This window comes from Tribolium madens, unplaced genomic scaffold (genome assembly GCF_015345945.1).
Source record: "Tribolium madens isolate multiple individuals breed KSU strain unplaced genomic scaffold, Tmad_KSU_1.1 Scaffold_91;HRSCAF=231;Tcas5.2_LG7, whole genome shotgun sequence".
NCBI classification, from domain to species: domain Eukaryota; kingdom Metazoa; phylum Arthropoda; class Insecta; order Coleoptera; family Tenebrionidae; genus Tribolium; species Tribolium madens.
The window spans coordinates 10805028-10825640 of record NW_025401063.1 but is presented as its reverse complement, the minus strand read 5'-3'; the positions used below and the strand labels follow the sequence as shown (position 1 = coordinate 10825640).

General features: G+C 33.6%; 2 protein-coding genes across 5 annotated transcripts; both read left to right on the top strand.

Annotated features, from left to right (window-relative positions):
• Positions 1 to 157: 157 nt before the first annotated feature.
• On the top strand, positions 158 to 15786 carry LOC123011182 (tyrosine-protein kinase Src42A). 3 transcript variants are annotated; one of them, XM_044408512.1, is made up of 7 exons: positions 4383 to 4733; positions 5000 to 5960; positions 10753 to 10874; positions 10929 to 11092; positions 12952 to 13458; positions 14636 to 14792; positions 14842 to 15786. In XM_044408512.1, the coding sequence occupies exons 2-7, from the start codon at positions 5023 to 5025 to the stop codon at positions 15048 to 15050; spliced, it is 2097 nt and encodes a 698-aa protein (XP_044264447.1). In that variant the 5' UTR covers positions 4383 to 4733; positions 5000 to 5022; the 3' UTR covers positions 15051 to 15786. The 3 variants fall into 3 exon arrangements, with proteins under 3 accessions (XP_044264449.1, XP_044264447.1, XP_044264448.1); XM_044408514.1 differs by lacking the exons at positions 4383 to 4733; positions 5000 to 5960 and adding an exon at positions 158 to 776; XM_044408513.1 differs by having other exon boundaries at positions 4383 to 5960.
• Positions 15787 to 16523: 737 nt separating this feature from the next.
• LOC123010430 (mediator of RNA polymerase II transcription subunit 16) lies at positions 16524 to 20446 on the top strand. Of its 2 annotated transcripts, XM_044407320.1 has the most exons (11): positions 16524 to 16683; positions 16732 to 16875; positions 16924 to 17372; positions 17425 to 17577; positions 17625 to 17821; positions 17877 to 18418; positions 18465 to 18604; positions 18663 to 19040; positions 19892 to 20001; positions 20054 to 20262; positions 20315 to 20446. In XM_044407320.1, the coding sequence occupies exons 1-11, from the start codon at positions 16610 to 16612 to the stop codon at positions 20349 to 20351; spliced, it is 2433 nt and encodes an 810-aa protein (XP_044263255.1). In that variant the 5' UTR covers positions 16524 to 16609; the 3' UTR covers positions 20352 to 20446. The 2 variants fall into 2 exon arrangements, with proteins under 2 accessions (XP_044263255.1, XP_044263256.1); XM_044407321.1 differs by lacking the exons at positions 19892 to 20001; positions 20054 to 20262; positions 20315 to 20446 and adding an exon at positions 19485 to 19883.
• The last annotated feature ends 167 nt before the right edge of the window (positions 20447 to 20613 follow it).

Here is a 20613-nt window from a genome sequence, read left to right as displayed (position 1 = left end):
AAGCAACTTATAATTGCTGGGTTAAAAACCTCAATTTTCACATGATTAAAGGAATGCGCTGTATTGCAATTTCACTTAAGGTTTATTTTAGTCCAAATAATAATTACATTGGTGCCAACCCGCTTCTCTAGTGTTTTCTTGTTTCCCGCTGTTGTCAACCTTGGTAGGCGAAAGTTTCTATCATTCGTGATAGGAAAAGTGCACTTTTCCAGTGTTGTTCCGCGATTCCCGTCTGAAATCGTGATGGGTTTCGTTATTTAGTAACGGTACGGCTTCTACGTGACTGCATAAATGTATTTAATTTACTTTCAACGTAATCGAATCGAAAAACAACGAAGCACATAATAATCAAGTGGCCAGTGTTTGTGATGGTGGTTGGATTGTTGTGACAAGTGAAGTGTAGATTAAAAAATGGGAAATTGTCTCAGTAGTCCTTCGAATAATGACCGGATAGACAGAAACAGGGAGAGGCTGGGCGTGAATGCCATCGAGGACACCAGCCTGCCTTCCAACCCCATGCCCACGCCCCCCTCGGAAGTGGTACGGCCTGCGGTGGTCAACCCGGAACCCGAGACCACCAATGCCAAAATTTTTGTGGCTCTGTATGACTACGACGCGAGGACTGATGAAGATTTGAGTTTCAGAAAAGGGGAGCATTTGGAGATTTTGAATGATACACAGGGTGACTGGTGGCTGGCGAGGAGCAAAAGGACTAGACAGGAAGGGTATATCCCTTCGAATTATGTGGCCAAGTTGAAGAGTATTGAGGCAGAACCGTAAGTATACTAAAAAGAACACTAGGATATTTTCTAGACCGTAGAAAGCACATTTTTTGAAATACTGGGAAAGCAGTTGCAATTGATTGCCATTTAATGAGCCGATTCATTCACACTTGTATGTACTTAAAAAGATGGTAATTAGTTTAAGAAATTTAACACGAATTGTGTAGTATTTACTGTCGTGACATAAATCGGGATAAAATGTTTTGTCATCTTTGCTTTGCAGTATACACATCTAGGGACTTGGATTTATTCATTATCTCTTTATTTTAAAAAGGTAAATGAAAACTAAAGTAATGTGAACATTGGACTTTCAAAATTAACCATTAAAACGCTTTTGCAGTGAGAGTTTTATCAAGTGAGATTTAATGAACATCTGATTAAGATTGTTATAGTACTTGCGTCTGTAAATACAACTAAGAAAATTGGAACAGAGAATTACATCTAAAAAAGTTTGATAGAGAGTTTTATTTATTAAAAAATCTCTACTGATAAAATAATTATAATAAACACCAATTATTTGATATTTTGGCTTGTACCACTTTATTAAATGACATGTTTAGGCTGTCACAGACTCGGTGGGGGTAGAAATGGTAAAATTATTTCTTTGCGAAATTGATTCTTGTATTTTTTGCTCACTGACAAAATAATCATAAGTAAATTAGTAAATTGTATTTTGAAAACCTGGATTAATTTATTAAATGTTTGCTCTATTTTTATCAATGTAATGCGATGTAAAGGATTATTGTCAGGAATTATAATTTGCGTGATTAATTCATCCACCCTACCCGAGGACTTAACTTTTAATAATCTCATCGAGCAAATAATAATTTTTAAAATGGTTTGCGTAGGAGGGGTGCATTCATTTTTAAATCTCGTTGATCAGACTCCAATTTATATAAAAATCTGACGTCACTTTAACTATACTCAAACATTCATTAGTCAAAAAATACTATTTTGATTTGATGAGAGATAGAACACATCACAGAGAAATTGTTACGTATTCTCTATTGGAAGATGCGGGCGTACCAAATAATTTTTTTGTCTTATCTCAAACTGCAAAGTATTTGCAAAAGTAGTAAAAAATGAGAGTTTCGAACGATTATCGCTACTGTAAAAAATGAGCGATAAATTGATAACCACCTGATTGTTTATAAACTTATTCTTAAATATTATTTAATCAAGAAATAGATATAAGGCTTGATTTCATTTAATTTGGTTTAATGTGCGTTCTTTTGTCGTCGATGAAAATGACTATTGTCCCAAGTATGGAACATTGTTGGATTGTTGCCTTTCAAATTCAAACTTCCATATTGGTTATGTAAGCGGTAATGAGAGATTTTGAATAGTTTTGCCGATATTATATATCCCTAAAAATACTTTCTGTATTTAATTTAATATATACCAGTTCACCTAAAATATCTTTGTGATAATAAATTCATTTTACGAATTGTTATCATTTTTTTATTGAAACGTATTAAGAATGATTTATATGTAGATATACACAAATATAATATTATCAACTTTTATATATGGAAATAATCCACAAAAATGTGTTGATTATTTTAACAAATCCTGAATTAATACCCTGGCGCACTAGATTGTAGTAATTTTTTATTTACAAGCAATAATCACTTTTTGGAGTTGTTTAACTTTCCAACATTATTTCAAACATTATTTGATGTAAAATGCTCGTAAGTTGTGCAACAAGTAACGGTGGCAGGCAAAACAAGACGTTAATTTGAATAAGGTCAATCTGCAAAAGTGAAATAGTCGGCCTTCGAATATTTCTTCCGCTTTATAACATTAAAATTGTTATTTAACAGTAATTACATTATGCAACTACGAACACGTTGCATGGTTGGTTGCCTACCCACACGCCCTGTAAATTGGAATGAAGGGAGGTTTTATGCGAAACTGGAATATGTAGGTGGCTGCACTGGGATAAAATTAGATTTCGTTTAATCACTTATGGAACTAATTTTAATTTTTAATTGCTAAAATAATTTATATAATTTTGTAAGATTGCAATAATTTATGAGTTACGAAATCGATTAAATTCACTCATTTGTGGCAAAAGAACTAACTGTGCAAGACATTTATGTCAAGGTTTGGTCGTTATAAAATGTCGACGAAATTTTATATTGACCATTAGGAAGTTTGGCAGACAACACCAGAGGGTCATACACGAGTCATTCAAGTTCTGGTCGAACTTTCTTTTTTGTCAACGTGTCTGCATTGCAGAAGATGTATCGGTTTTGGTTCTCGAAGGTTCGATTAAAAAAACATTGCAAAATTCTCCTCGAGCTGGATTAATTGGGTGCGTTGGGCGTGCAAGAATCGCATCTTTTTACCGATTACGTGCTCCAGGCGAAACCAAGGACGCTGGTCGTTCACTCCGCGACCTTTCAAGTTCGTCGAGAGAATTTAATGCTACTTGTGGAAATATTGTTTGACCCAGAAAATAGTTTTTTTCGAAATATATTTACTAATAATTTCGTGGAACCGAAAGGTTTTGGATCGTATGAATTTTATGTCATATTCGGTGGTTCAATGAAATGAGGAATGCCGTCAAGAATATTATTCTTTACGACTGTCATTCAATTTCAGAGGTGAAAAAACCTATCGATTATAAATTGGCGAAAAAACTAGTTTGTGTCTCGTGATATCCTAAAAGGAAGAAATTAAGATGCTCCTTGACATTCTATCGATGACCTTTAAAGTCGAATTGACTTTGTAATTGAATTGAAAAAAGGCTTTAGAAAGCAAAAATTACAGTTATTTAAGCAAAAAAGAAGTTCATATGGGTTTATTTAAGTTCAGCTTTAGAACCATGACCTTTTCTCTTGTGCATTTTTTCGTTCTAATTATCGTAATTATGTTTTTATTTCTTTCATGTTGAACTGGTTTTACAGCTTTTTTCCTATTGTTACAAGTCGCCACAACACTAATCACATAATTGACGTAACAATTCAAAACTTCTTAAACTTCTTAAACGCAATCGACAAATTTTTGAGTCATAAGTGGTGTTTAACTGTTTTTTAAAACAGTTGTAAAAGAACTTAAAATAAAAAAAACATTATTTATTAATAAAATTGAAGTTATTTGTGATATTTTTTTGTGCAATTGAAACTATAGACAGACATTATTTTTTGTTTATTCAAATACTCATTCTAATTACGTAAGTACAAGTAACCGAAATCCTAAAATTATTGTTACTTTAATTAATATTTGTTTCTGTGAAAATCCTTGACAGTGAGTCTTTCTAATTAATTTTATTAGAACATTCTCAAGACATTTAATGATATTATGTATTTATAATTAGAAGAAGCAATAAATAAATATTTGTCAGTTATTAATATTTGTGTCTGGTTAACTTAATGTGATTCATGTTCTAAAGCTCTTAATGGAATAATATTAGACTCATGCAAGGTATAAGTTTTATTATTTTCTTGGAAATACTTTTTTGTTTATGAAATCGCGTTAATAATTTATGTCAAGAAAATAGAGTAATGAGAATTACAAGTAAAACATTTTGAAATCTTCTTAAAATTGTGACGTCTGGGTTAGCCCCACAGAATCTCTTCGATGAAATTTTAGAGCAGAAACCTTGAGAGAGCAGTTGCGTAAGCTGCATTTCTGCACTAGAAAATCTTGAGAATAGGCGAAAAAGGCTTCTCGGGGGCCGACCAAAAAGGTCACTTAAATAATTCAAACGAAAATGATTTCCTGTCCCAGTGACCCTTCCTCAAACCGCCCTTGAAAATTCTCATCGACATAAATGGGGCAAATCAGCAAAGACGGGTACAGTTTTCTCAGTACCGTACATCTCTGTGGCAGCCCCACCAAGCTATTGCTTAGTCCTCAGCAATAACAATCAGTTGTCGCGTTCACCTGTTGCAGTGCAGTGTGAAAAGTGTGCCCACGAATTTTCAGTTTCAGTGCGTATTCTAGGTCGGTCTTGTGAAAAGAAATTATTTCAATGAACTAGATTTTGAAAAATTATTAGATATCTCCATTATTGCACGTGGTTTTTGGTAAAAATTATTTTTTCAAGTCCAAAGTTGAACGACTGGATACCGTTGTGCGGAGAATTTCGTTTTTGATGGTCACGTCTTTAGCATTGTAATTCAGTCATTGTTTCACTTTTTCTTATCGAAAACCACGCGACAATGGGGGTACGGTAAAGAGATTTTTTTAACGGATTTGGCTTGTCACAGGAGCCAATGTTTTATTTTGAAAGATGGTATCATCTGGTGTTATCTGGTGTTTGAAAGACAATCGCTGGATACCTTTACAATTGTCATCAATAAGACTACACGGAGCTTTAACAGAAGCTCATTGGGCCGCTATTTCGGAGTTTTTACAAAGGTGTGCCAACAAACAACTCGTCTTACAAGAAAATGGATTTGTTGAACTCACCGATATTCAAAAAGAAATTTTATTTAAACAAAAATTTAATAATTGTGATGGAAATTTACCAAATTGTAAGGTGATGAATTTTGATGACACGATTAAACCGGAAAGAAAGACAAGTTTGGGACAAATTCCGGAGGATAAGGTTGTGGAACAACCAAGAAGACCTTCGATGCCAGAGCTTAGAACACTACGTAGACAATCAAATTTATTTATTAATAATTTATTACACAAAGAGACTGAGAAACAGACTGATAGACATAGTCAAAACGATGAGTTAGTACTAAAATTATTAAAAAAATACTGCCAATATAGTAGAGATGCTCTTGACGATAATATTATCAACGCTTTAGACAATATTCCAGATTCCGAACCTGAGGAAATCACGATAAAACCAAGGCTTCGCAAAACTAGTTACGTCCCTAAGGAGAACGATTTGTACGAAAATTGTCACGAATTGCCCGAAGGAAACGAACGAAACGAACACTTACTCTGGTGGTTGAATCAGCAGAACGTTACAATTCCTGCGACTCGAAAACTATCTCAAGCCTCGTCTGGATTCGAAAGCTTATCGTCGAGTCGCTGCTCCTCCAGTAGAAAAAGTAGCGTCGATTCTGGAAGTTTTTCCGAGAATGAAGAAAACTCTGGTCAATGGAGTCGCGTAAAAAATAATCTAAACGAGAAACGATTTAAGAAACAAAGGGAAGCTTGGGCTCGCAACAGGAGGAAACTTAGTAACGAAACGGACTGTCTTCTCAGTCAACCGTGAGTGCGATTTTTCTCAGATTTATTCCGGATGAAAAACTAGCGCGAATCGTTTTATTTTAGTCGACTTTCTCATGTGATTATTGAATAAAATACCAAGTAATGACGGTATTTTACTGCCGACAGCGTCTGGCGCCGGCTCTTACTTTTCCATTCTTTCTCTTACGAAATGACAATTTTGCGAATGCGGGAAAAGTCGGGATTAAATCTAGGACGAGTGGGATTTTTTTGGGTTATGTAAGGTCTTGCGTCATAAGGGACCATATGGCAAGCGGGAGCCTTTTGTATGTATAATCGTTGACATTAAAAAGAATTCGGTTATTTGCGGTTTTAATAATAAGGGGGAAGTGATTAGCGGTGAGGTTGGTACCAACTTAGTGTAGTTATGACGATGAGTCATTATTATTGAAAGAATTTTTCTTCCTATTTCAAAAATGAAACTTAAGTTGAAATTGTTATCTAAAATTTTATATTTGTGATTTTATTAGATTTATTTGGCTACGAGGTGGACTCAATAGCTCTTTATACAACCCTAAGGTCGGTTGGTTTATAGAAGGCGAATTAATTCGTTGTTAAAAGTTAATGCGTTAAACTCGTGAATCTGAGCATCTGATTGGTTCAATTGAGCACGTGATCAGTCACATGATAAACCGCCCCTTACAGGTTAAGATGCTCATATAGTTAAGACGTTTTTCTAAGACCCAGTAAAATTTTATCACATCATTATGAGGGATTAACCAAACCATGGCTTGAATTTGTAACCTCATAAATCATTCATAAATGGCATGTTCCTTTGCAAATTTGGTTGCACCCAGCAGAACAAAACAGGGCCGTATTTACAACCAAATTAGTGGTACTTATAGTTTTATCAAGCCATAAAAAAATCTGCCTTATTTTAATAATAGCTTGTTATTAACCATCTGGCTTTTTTAAATTTCTTATAATACTTGACCTTAATAACAATTACTTGAAAAATTATTAAAATATTTTAAGTATTTTAGGCAAAAAGAAAGTAAGTAATCCGGCCCTGTTAAAAACTGATCTGTTTCCCTGGTTTCTCGGTCCGGGTGGGTTATGATATGTTTACCCTCTGCTTTACTCTTAACAATACGGCATTTAACTTAAAAGTAATAAAATTTTTAGTGGGTTTTAGCAAAACTGTACTTATTTTGTCATATAGAAAATTAATCTTCATCAAATAGGGAATGTAGACTTGAAAACAAACAAGTGTTTACGTAAAAAAATTGATAATTTTTTTTAGGTACCTACATTGTTTACTCAACGAAATTTTCCTTTCTATTTACTATGTCTATAATGTAATTTTTTTACAACTTTTTCGTGTTCTATGTTTTATTATATATTGAATTTATTTTAACATTTTGAATCATGTTTTAAATTACTATTTTTAATGATAGTAATAAAAGGCTTTTTATTTAATTTTTTTGTTTTATGGAAGTACGTCAAAATTTTTCGCGATTTGTCACCTATTACGATATTAAAATAATAAAACATTGATGTTAAATGAGTAACATGTTATTAGTAATGCAATTGATTTAAACATTTTTGTTAAAAAAGTATTTATTGTGTTTATTGGATAAGTGCATGTTTCACAGGGTTTCTATTTCAAAAGACGTCAGACTTGACCCTTTTTGTATTGAGTAAATAATATAATGTATTTATTACATATTTCCAAGAAACAAACAGCTTGATTAGGGTCGCGAGGGGGAAGTTCAAATCCATTTTTAAAAATATTTTCAGTTTTTATATAATGTATTGAGATTGTTCAGTTTTGAAATAAAAACCCTGAGTTAATGAACAGATTTACAGATAGAAAAAAATACATGTTTTAGAAATAGGTACCACCAACCAAAAACTAGATCTAATAAATTAGGGATTTGTGCGTTTGCTCTAGATAAATTTTTGAATTAATCATTTAAAATACATATGCGTAATGAGTTGATTAATTAATCCTTTTACCACTTTACAAATTTCAATATTCCAGAACCTTCTCAATAAGTACATATAGTCAACTAAGAAAACTAACCGTTACAAAATAAAAGAAGTTACGTGGACGATTAACATCACATTGCCATCGCAAAAACAGGAAGATGTTCATCGTTACGATTACTCTGTTGCCAAAAATTTTAATACCATTTGGGTGAATCTCCAACATCCTGTTATATAAAAATTTCGATCATAAAACCTATTAAAGGTTAAGTAACACCACATTCTTACTGTGATATGACAAACCGCAATCGGTAAAAGCGTATCCTTTGAGTATTATCGAGGCGTGAGGGATTCGCTGAAATCATAAGTGATTCATTCCTTATGGAATCGCTCCTATCTGTATGAAGAATTTTAATGAGGAAACCATTGTTGGCTTTTGTCATAATTACGAATTAGGCGTCGATAAACAACAAGAATTTATCCTTTCGAGGCGTAAGCCAGCAGCCAGAGTCCAAGACATGAAATTTAGCCAGCGGTTGAGAGTATACCTCTCCGACCGGCTCTGCTTCTTGTCTTCTTGTTGCTGCTATAAATAGGCGAGAGTCTGGTTCACCTGTTCACATCCAGATCATTGAACAAACTCAAAGGAAAACGTACGCATTTATCAAGTACCGGCCGCACCGAGAGTGGTCACTTAGTGCTTACAAGCTTCATATAATTTTGGGACATACTATATTGTGTACACAGAAAGTAAAAATTTTTGTTTTTCCTTATAAACCAACAGAATTGTTAAATTATTGTATCTACTTGTTTCCGAATGGCATTAAAATGCAAAATCTGTTCGCGATTTAGTCGGAAATGACATCACGATTTTTATGAATGCGAAACTATCATTGAAAATTTGTGTTACAGTATAATACAGTTGAATTGTTGAATTAGCAATTACAATACAAATTTGTACTCAAAATATGATCCGAGTAAGTGTAAGCTTTTTTTATTTTTGTCTTTATTTGAGAAAAATATTTGAGATTGATTTATTTTAGCTTTGTTATTATAATTATTTAATTGTTAGGTCTTATTTGGAAAGCCAAGGATTTATTTAAATTTTGATAGTTTGGTGGTCTTAAATGGAGTTTGATTGTAGCATTTTTTTAGACTCCAGCAATGACTGTCTCTTGCCGGAAAACTTTTTGATATCTAATATTGCCGTAATTATGGCTACCAGAATTTTTAGGTTGATATCACTCGAATTTAACATTTTTATATTTACGGTTTTAATAAATTTAATGTTTTGCTCCGAAACGTATCTTTACATTTACGTAATTTCCTAGTTTTAAATTGATATTTTAAAATGACATACCTACCTTGCCACTACAAAAACATCGATTCGTTGAATATTTTTCGCTAATATTTATTTTCGACGGTGTTAGCTTGACTTGTATGCGATAACCGTAATTTATAGTTATCACAATTTTTCCAAATGTGCCATTCGATCACGTTTTTCCGATACAATTTATTGGATGGGAATTCTGTTATTGTAATAAATCCAATAAATAATGTAAATTTGAACGGCCTTTCCTTGCATTCTTCATTTTCATGGAAACCGAAACCAATTACTCGCATTTTTCCATCGGTGCTAATTTCTGCACACTTGTAAAGAATACAAATCAAACTTATCACGTGAAAAAATAAAAATGTGACTCTTGCATTGTTTGAGATGACCTTTGAGCGAGGATGTTACGCATTGACTACCGGTGGCCTTAAAGAAACGAAAATTTTCTAAAGCCTTGGCGAAAAGTCGAAATTTTACGATCGAGGTGTTGACGTGCCAGAATGTTGAAGCGATAAAGGAAATAAAAATTTCACAAAGGAAAATAATCATGAATTTACTTGACCTGAAACTTCCGACATTGACGATCGGAAGTAGTACCAGCCGATTTTTTCAAAACAGGATTTGAATTACAAATTTTATTGCTTTTCGAAGAATGAATTCCTCATTGAATTAAGAAAATCTGAACAATTTTCTTTAAGAATTTAAAAATTATTTTCGTAAATAAAGAATTTCGAAATTGCAGAACCTGACAATTTAATCTGAATTTCAAATTTTGCTGTTACACAATTAATTGTAGCAATACCTATTATAATGCGAGATTTTATCTCCGTGATAAAGTATGTTTTATTATTTAATCAATTGTATTTCACTGTTATATTATAGCGTTTATTGTCACTATGATGGTATTATTGTCTTTCTTTCGTGCGGAAAGTGTGTTTTCTTCACAAATATGACAGCCATCTTGATTTAGATCAGAGCCATTCTTCTGGAGGATGTTTTCATTGCGAATTCTTTTACAAACGGAATGTTTAATCCTTCGCGAGCCTGAAGGCTTCCTGTTGCTTTCACTGCCAACTTTGGGCGTCATTGATGCTTATAATTATAGCGAAATCTTAAATGCGGCCATTGTAAGTAGTATATTGCAAATATCGCCATCAGAAAGCGTCCATTTTTTTTTCAATTCAATTTACTCAACCACAAACAATAAATTTGTTATTAGTGAACATTAAAATGTTTCAAATACGTTTATTATCAACGAATTTGGTTGATTATTATCTGCAATTATCATAATAATGCATGATCACGTCCGATCGCTTCTCGCGAGCAAATCTTTAACAACATAAAGCCACGAACCACGTGGTAACTATCAATTATAATTTTCAGGTCAGATGCGTAATAATTATGTAATTAAATTGTAATTGAGGATTCCAATTAACAACAGTTCTAGCAAATGTCCAGTACTTCCTTTTTGTGTGTGATTTTAATTCGTATTACTGTGAATTTTTATTTCAGATGGTATTTCCGGAAAATCAAACGTATCGAAGCGGAAAAGAAGCTCTTACTTCCCGAGAACGAACACGGCGCGTTTCTGATTCGCGATTCGGAAAGTCGGCACAACGACTACTCGTTATCAGGTAATTTCGAGATGATTGTGACCGACCTACTCCAATGAAACATTTTTTTTTCAGTCCGTGATGGAGATACTGTTAAACATTACAGAATCAGGCAATTGGATGAAGGTGGCTTCTTCATCGCTCGTCGAACGACGTTCAGAACGCTACAAGAACTCGTTGAACATTACAGTAAAGACCCAGACGGTCTGTGTGTCAATCTCTGCAAGCCATGCGTTCAGGTCAGTCGAATAAAAAACATGAAATGTTCTTAGATAACAAGTTAGCAGCTATTGATTGATGTCAGTTTAATGCTTTTTTTCTGGTGCTTTTTGCATACAGAATTTCTTAACGATATCAGAGGTACGTCTGTTATAATTTTTTTTTGTTTTATACACTTTCGTCCCTCTATTATAGTCTATTATACACTGTATCTCTTAATTGGGTCAATAGCTGTTTTTATTTCGAAAATTAGACGAAAATCGTAATAAAAGGGACATTTATTTCAGAAGTCGGAAAAATATTATTTAGGTTTTGAGACTTTGGCGAACTTATATGGAAAATTATGTTATGACACTGCTCGGTTCACTTAGTGTAACTGTTTGCAAAGTAAAAGAAAATTTTCAGACGAAAAGGTCGCACCTAAATTCTTAACACACTTGTAACAATTAAAATCTTTGCTTTAGCTGACCCGATTGAAAAGTGGACTTTTTTCGCTCTATTTTTTTAAGAACCAAAGAATAAGTTGTTATATGTATTATGTCCTGATCATTAAGATAATTGTTTTTTTGTTGTTTATTGAAAAAAGCGTTTACGTCACATGTGAGTTTCTAAAGTAGGTACATACAAGATCTTTCAGAACTCGCGCCTCAGCGAAAAATGCCAACTAAGATAAAATACTATCTAAAAGAATTTCGAAATTATGCGGGTTTAAATTTTTGACTATGTACATATTTCTGTTGGTAAAATAATTGTATATTTTTTTGATGCAGACTATTAGAAGAAGAAACGAAGAAGATGTAACCATGTTTTACATTATTTGTGGCTTTTATTGGCAGTTTTTATACCTTTACTGAATAATTATGAAAAAACATATAATGTACAAGATCATCGGTAACTAACTATAAGTAGACATAAAACAGGTCAAATATTATTACAACACAATTTTTGCTCCCGTAAAGTTAAAATTTACCTGTAGTTAATTGAGACAAAATCTGTGTTAAAATTAATAAAACAATGTAGGTTTGAACCAATAATAAGAAAGTTGCGATTTTCTTCCCTTTTCATTTTATAATAGAAAGTATGTCATTATATCAGTAGACAGAAAAATATTTTACTTTCCGCAAGACTTACTTCCTGGGGAGGAAAATAAAAGTGTTATAACATAAAAGCTCTATCATCATATTGATAATTTTTTCTATTTTTTTATAGATTATTGTGGAGGTTCTAGAAAAAAGTATCTGTTTGTATCATTCGAAATGTATAAAAAATATTTAATAGGATAAGGGGGTTGTCTTTGTTTTTAATTTATTTTTTATAAAGTGTAGAATAGTTGTTTTTTTGTAATTTTCGATCCAGTGTTTCAATATTTTCCTTAATTGCTTATGAGAGAATTGTAATTATTTTTGTTTGTTTAGTAAAAAAAACTACACTAATTATCAATTACAAACTGACCTAAATTATTAAAATTATGAAACAAATTGTTAAAGCAGTTACGAAAGTAGTTTTTGCTGAATTATAAATACCTGTCATCATAAAAATTGATAAGATAAAGACGGTGTACGTTAAGGCGTGAATTCTGGCCCTATACTATTTTAGGCAATATTAGAATCGCAGTGAATATTTAATTGCGAACTTTTAAAATTTATTTTTTACTAAGCGTCAAGGCTTAAAGCGGAATTGTGGGTTAGTTTGAAAGATAGAATCCATATTCCCAATCAACCAAAAACAATTTTCAATTTTTCAAAAGCATTTCCATCAATACTTCTGAAATAATTGTTTCTGAAATAGTGTTATTTTATCGCCTCTACCGCATGATTCTTTCCTTTATTGTTCTCTTTGATTTCCCGGAATTTGATCAATATTTTCTTTTTTTACTCAGATCGAAAAACCCCAGCCAGAGGGCTTATCACACCGCACAAGGGACCAATGGGAGATCGAGCGTTCTTCGTTGAAATTCGTCCGAAAATTGGGCCACGGCCAATTCGGCGAAGTGTGGGAGGGTATGTGGAATAATACCACACCCGTCGCAATAAAAACCCTCAAACCTGGAACGATGGATCCGAAAGATTTCCTCGCAGAAGCACAAATCATGAAAAAACTGAGGCATCCGAAATTGATCCAGCTCTATGCCGTTTGCACCGTCGAAGAACCGATTTATATCATCACAGAACTGATGCGAAACGGATCGCTCTTGGAACATCTACAGGGTAAAGGAAAAAGTCTGAAATTGCAACAATTAATCGATATGGCCGCACAAATTGCCGCCGGGATGGCATATTTGGAATCGCAGAATTATATACATAGGGATTTAGCGGCAAGGAATGTACTAGTTGCCGATAATAATGTAGTGAAGATAGCTGACTTCGGACTCGCCAGGCTTATAAAGGTTAGTATTATGATATTTAGAAGCACGCAAAAACGGAAGATGGGAAAAATTCAAGTAAGAGTTGGAGAAAGTGGTGGTTTATTTCAAAATTTGATTATCAAGAATTTTTGGAACGAGAAGATTGAAATTTGGATTTTTTCCAGTTTAGATGCAAAAAATTAGTTCACATTTGTTTTTTTTTTTGTAGAATAGAAATAAAAGAATTTAATAGTCGCATAAATAAGACCACAAACCGCAAAATTACTTTTTCGAAGAGATAAGAACAGTAGATGCGTCAGAAAGTGAAGTAGGCCGCCACGTTTTTGTGATAAAAATGCATTTAGGAGACTTTGATCATGTTACAACTATTAAACCTGTCATTGTTATGACGGGTGTGACACAATTATAGATATTTATTGTTATTAAAAGCTTTTGAAAATGATAATTTTGTAATATTTTTTATTATATGTATTGTCGAACAACTATTAGTCTGATATACACAAGTATAAACTTTTTCAATAAATATTAAGCTGTCAAAAATTTTAAGTTTTCATTTTAATGAATAGAAAAAATCGTGACAGCGACTTGTCAGAACTAACTCGTTGAAAAAAATTTTAGAATGCAGCGTGACGTCATTGGAAATTCAATTCGTTGCGAATGTAGGCTTTTAATAAGAGACGAGGCCATTTTTGAACACAAATTTATTTAAATATTTAACAATAGTCGGTGTGTCCATACTTATATGAATTGTTGTATTCACAAATTACTGTCTTAAGGTAGTCAACTGCTTTAAAAAAATTAATCATTTACATAAACATTGAACATTGACACATTTTGCGTTTTTTATGAACGCAATATTAAGTAAAATTTTGTGTAATAATAACAAATCAGCACTAATAAAAACACTTTCCGATTTAATTCTTAAAGAAAGAGTGATTTAACCTTGCTTTCAAGTTTAAATGAAAGTACTTTTTATTGTATTATGTTATAGGAGTAATATCTAATTAAAAAACGTGTTTACGGAAATTAATTATGTGAAAAGTTTGGTAGCTTCGTTGGCCGTGACAAAATAATTTGGTTTATCATGGACGTCTGCGTCGATCATAAACGTTACTTGTTCGGTTTTTATGTGCCGTTTGTGACCTCATTTTGGTCATAAACGAAAAGTGACCTACATTTAACGGTGTTTGTTGTACAGGAAGATGAATATGAAGCGCGAGTCGGCGCAAGGTTTCCCATAAAATGGACAGCTCCTGAGGCGGCCAATTACAATAAATTCTCCATAAAATCAGACGTCTGGTCATTCGGTATTCTCCTGACTGAGCTCGTCACATACGGCAGAATACCATATCCTGGTAAGATAATTCTATTGGTCTGAGAAAATGTTGATTGTCGATTGTTTAGGTATGACCAATGCCGAGGTGTTGCATCAAGTCGAGCATGGGTATCGCATGCCGTCGCCACCTGGCTGCCCCGCCCCTCTCTACGATATCATGTTAGAATGTTGGAACCGTGACCCAATGAAGAGGCCGACGTTTGAGACGTTACAATGGAAATTAGAAGACTTTTTCACCATGGAAGGTTCAGAATATAAAGAAGCGTCAGCTTACTGAGGTCACGCCCACCCCCCTGCTGATTGGCTGCGTAATTCCATTGACTTACACTACCATTAGTGGGGAGGTGGATATCTATTTCTATGTAACAATAGATAGATATGCCCGTACTCTTTTATTTCTTGTCGTGACTATGCTTGTATTGAAAAATAATGGTTTGTGAAGTTTTATCAGATTTTTTATACTTCTACTCACTATCACAAACCACTATTTTATGATTTTAATTTTAAAATTTTGCTTCCTTTTATACATCGTGAATTGAGCTATACGTTCTAGCTCATCTAGCTATATTTAAATATTCTTTATATAATATTTTATTTTAAGATTTATGAAATTTTATAGAGAAATTCGACAACGTTAAATTTTTTCCCGATTGAAACTTTTAAACGCACAATTCGTGTCTACCAATAAGAAAGAAACGATGTGTAATTGTTGCTTGTGCATATTACCTATTTCCCCTTAAGTACTTACGCTTTTGCATTTATTTTTAAAGTCGAATAACATTCCTCTAAAGTGACTCTATCTGATATCTTTAGCGTTATTTCCCAGAGACCCCACAGTTATTAAAAAGTCGGTACTAATTTATAAAAGGCGTTGTTTGTTGTTTTAGTCACAACTTATGTCTTCATTATTTTAAGATTGTTATTAAAAGCATTGTTTATACAGTTATAGGCCATTATGAAAATATTTTTTGTATTATACACTTAGGAATATACAATAAAAGTCCTTTACAATTTTTGTTTTGCAATTTATTCAAAGTAACATCGGGGTTAAAAAATTCTGATACAGTATGCTACTATAGAAACTTTTTGTAATTTGTGTTGTGTATGGAATATACCAAGTGGGAGTTGAGTATTTGCCAAACTGACATTTTTAAAACTGAAAACACAAACAGCAAAAATACTAAACACTTGGTTTTTAAATCAATAAAAATGCAGCAAAGTAATTTTTTAATGTTCACTGAATCACTTATTCAAAGAAAGTATTAGAATTTATAACTTTAACTATCATTTTGATATGTGCCATCATACAAGATTAAAATAGCCAAAATGTTACCGTACAAGTACAGTGAGATCAAAAATTTGTCCATCAAGCAAGCGTATGTCTGTGGAAGTTAAAGTGTCACAATGACAAATGAGAAATGTCAAAATATTTTTTTTGTAAATTATTATAGGAAACAGTGGTGAACGATTTTTATGAATAAACACCAACAAAATCTTATTTTAGTTTGTTTTGAGACGTTTCATAGAATAATTCAATTTAATTAGCTCAATGTTTTAATTTTTTGACATCTAGATAACATACGAACTGCCATGCAACATACGTCAACTAGGACGCCTACTTGATAGAAAGACTTTTTGATCGCACTGTGTTATTTGACCGAAGTCACAGATTAGCAAGCAACTAATCTGTGCCGAAGTGATAAACATATAGGGATTTAATCTTATATGTTGGCAATGGCCCTCTATAACAGCTGTCAGGAGTTAGGAGTGTCAAGTGTCAAAAGTTTGTCAATCTTTTAAAAAGATGCTTCGAGTTTTCTAAAGGAATATCGAAAAATGGACCACATTTTTACAATTAATAAAAAAATTAATAAATCAGTGGACACCAACAAGCATCTATCATTTACGAAGTACCACACAAACAAAAGTTAACTTTTTTCCAACCGTTTGAATTTCAGACTAGAAAAGTCAACCTTATGCTCAATTTCAAGCTCCAACGTCGTTGCTTTCAGCACGGATTGCAATATTGAAGAAGCCGGTTCACTGTTTAGGAACTCTAATGTCTACGTTTGTGATTTAAACAGTCCCTGGCAAGTTCATAAGTACGTCTCCAAAATAAACTCTCTCCACTATTATACTCCCATTTTCAGAATATTATCAAACTCTTCACCTGTTTCTGTTCTTCAGTGGGACTTTACAGGCGACCTTCTTCTAGTCGCGGATGAGAACGGCTCTATAAAGATCTACAAAGCTAAAGACCACATACTAAACGACTGGACGCTAGTCCTCCAGACTGTCCTTGAAGGGGAACATATTTTGTCAGCGGCGTTTTTCCACTCTGGGAAGAAAATTTGCCTCAATTCCGAGAAAAAAGACAGCGCTTTGTACACGGAGAAGTTCCACCATGTCAAATTTGCCTGTTCTGTTAAACAGTTTGGGGGGCGTCCTGCTAGTGGGGCTTTGTTACTTACAACAACGGGAATGTTATGCTCGATTTTACTCCCTCAAAGTACAAGTCAGGTCTCTATGGTTATGGCAACTGAGAGTTTGGCACCTACAAGGATTTTTATCAAAGCTGCCGATATTTGCTATGGCAAAAGTAGGATTAAAAAAAAAAACTAGTATAGAATTAATCAATAATGTTACTTTAGACGGCCATTTTTTGCTCGCTGTTAGTAACGGAGATTTATCAATGCCTATTCAATGTTACAAGGTGTCTGTGAGGAAGATTGAAGATAAGTGTGTTATCACAAGCCAATCTCTACTCAGTTTTTTCTTATTTGAGGCACCGAAGGAAGCATTGAGTAACAAATTGCGTCGTTTGAGTCGTAGTCTAACGTTTGTTTTTTAGTGGAGCAGGTTTCCAAAGAAAAAAATAGTCACATAAGTCATATCAAATGGATAATGAGAGAAGACGCAGATTCTGTGGTGGTTTCAGCTACAAGTGATAAAATAAGTTGTTTGCAGGTGTGGGAATTAAGAGAAAAAGCTTTACCAGTACATAAATCACTAGGAAAATCTGAAACTCCTCAATTTTTCAATACTGTTGTATGTTTGCTAAAATATAATCAATTGATAAAACGATTCTAACAGTATTTTTCAGTTGTGGCAATACCAGTGTCACTTCCAATACAACAGTAAAGTTACATCATTAGCTACAAGTAAACTAAGTTTACTAAATAACGTTTCAAGCGGGTATGTCGTTGCCACATTTGCCGACAATTCCATCCATTGTCTGTACAGAGACACTCTAAAACATCTCGCCAACATTACGTTAACCATTTGCCCGCGTTATTTTGACGAACCTCTCGCTAGATATCCCAAAACTAGTATCAAAATCTCGAACATTGACATGTCCTTGCTCGGGAATATTTTACTCGTAATTGATTCAGATGATAGCCTCCATATGTTTAAGTTACCACCCCAAATCGATAGCTCAACACCTCTAAGTGTCCCTTATTGTACCACAATTTTGGAATATTGTATGATGAGCGGTTTTGATTGGTTAGACTTATTACTAGTGTTAAGACCTGGGATGTTAGATGCGATATGTGACAGACTTACCGAGAGTTTTAATCGACAGCCTTCGGCGGTGCAACAATTTTTCTACGTGCAATACTTATGCATGAAAATATCATTGTGCAGGTAGGTTCCTGTTGTATCGACTTGTTGGGTAAGTTATCATTTTCAGATTGAGCGTTCAAGGTCAAGTAAAGGCCCATGATCTCGCCCAATTCCTGATGCTTCACAGCATATCTACAGCTTTTAAAAGTCTTCTAAGGCCAAGCGAGATGAGTAGTCATGATAAGAGTCCTGCAGACTCGTTAGCAAGTGAGAAAATTCTCCAAATTAAAGTTTGTTTTTCTATATTTTTTTAAATAATTTTTAGATGTAATCGCTGAAGGGCAAACCGATGTGGACAAGGTTTTAATGCACCTCGAGGCGAAGGAATTCACCGTCGAGCCCTCAACTCTCCAAAGTTTGCAACAACTCATCCAGTGGGTGGCCGATTTGGCTCTCAATTTGCTGGTGAAGTTACCAGATAGTCGTCCTTCCATGGGAAAGCTGTACGAATTGTTACGTGATGTCAAAGCCTTAAATATGTTAAGGGAAATGTTAGTTTTGATACGAATATGGGGGCTGCTGAGGCCGGCATGTCTCCCAGTTTTTATCAAATCTGATGGAAGTTTGGATGTTTTGGCTCTTTTGTTCCGATTATTAAGCCGATTGGTCCAAAACGTGAACGAACCAGATGATACTCTGATTGGTAAGTAAAAAACAAACTTGATCTAACTCTATTTTATCAGAATAGGAAATGTGATAACCGCTTCCTTTGAAATTTTTGTCCGTTGGTTATTATTCCAGTTTGAAACTCTCAAACAAAATGTCTATGTTTTTGTGTGTTAATTTTTTTCCGAAAAATCACAACAAAAATGAAAATCTTTCTGAACCGTTCAAATTTATCGGTTTCCCCCTTTATTGTGTTTTATTATTTATTCTGTACTGGTTTCTTTACTGTCCTTTAATTTTCGTCAAAGTGTTACATTTGAGTCATTATTTCCATTGGCCAAAAGAATGGCCGTATTATTTTTGGCTCGTGGCTCTAGTTATTTTTTTAATTTTGGTATCAATACTGGTGGTGTTATGGAAAATATCGCCTAAAGACAAAAATCAATTATTCGAAGTTAATTTTATTGATCATGAAAAACAGAAAACTGTGGAAGAACAGACTTTGCTTGTTGTTTATGATGAAAAAAAGAAACTTGAGAAGAATGAACCAAAAGAAGAAAAAACACAAATTAAAGATGAAAACAACGGAACACCTCTAACGCCGTTGACCCCTCGCGAGTTGTTTTTTTACGATTTAATAGAAAGTGCAACTAAATCATTCAATTCTTCAACGACCATGAAACAAAATCGCACAAGTGGTGAAGACATATCTCAAGAATTTTTTATTGCAAATGTTTCACCAACGAAGACTTGCGTTTCGAATGTTTTTCTGTTTGTTAACCCTGATAACGACCCAAAAACGGGCACGATTCAAGAAACTTTTAATTTGTAATTAATTAAATAAATAAAATATTTTTTACTTTGCTTGCTATTTGTAATTATTTTTAGACGAATGTTGCCTCTTACCTAGCCAAGTCCAAATCCAGCTTCTTCTACCTAGCAATAATAGGGCCGTTTTAGCGTCTCCACAACTCGTTCAACAAATTCTACCATTACAGGTGTGTTTTTTTTCATTGTTTTGGTGTTTTTCTTGATTTTTCTTGATTTTAGTTAGAATATAACAACGACCCTGAATGTCTCATGTCTTCCACCGACTCGGGGACAACACAAACAGTTGATTCAATCCGACATTTATATCTGGGGCGTACTCCTAGGGCTATTAAACAGTGTGTCAGATGTGGGGGTTCTGCAGGAACGATTCTGGTGACTCGGACGGCAGCAATAAGGGCTTGGGATCAGCGCTGGCTTCGCTCTTGCCAGTAATTATTATTAATTAGAGTAAAAATCAAATGTTATGTGGGATTGTTACAGGTGTGGGGGCCTTTGGAGGATGCAAGTTTATACATGAATGACAAAAGAGTCGCAAATGTGGTAATGATTGTGTAACAATGAAAATGATATAATTTTATATGAACGAGTTGTCTAAATAAAGATTCAAGGAGATTTTGTGTTTTATTGAATATTTATTAAAGCAAATGGGTGGCATAAAAGTTTTTTGAAGAAGTGTTGATTGAATGTGGTATTAACTTAATTATTCGAATTATCTGGAAACTCAGTGACTATAAAATTGACAAAAAAAATCATTGTTATCTGTTTGAATAAGTTTGGGG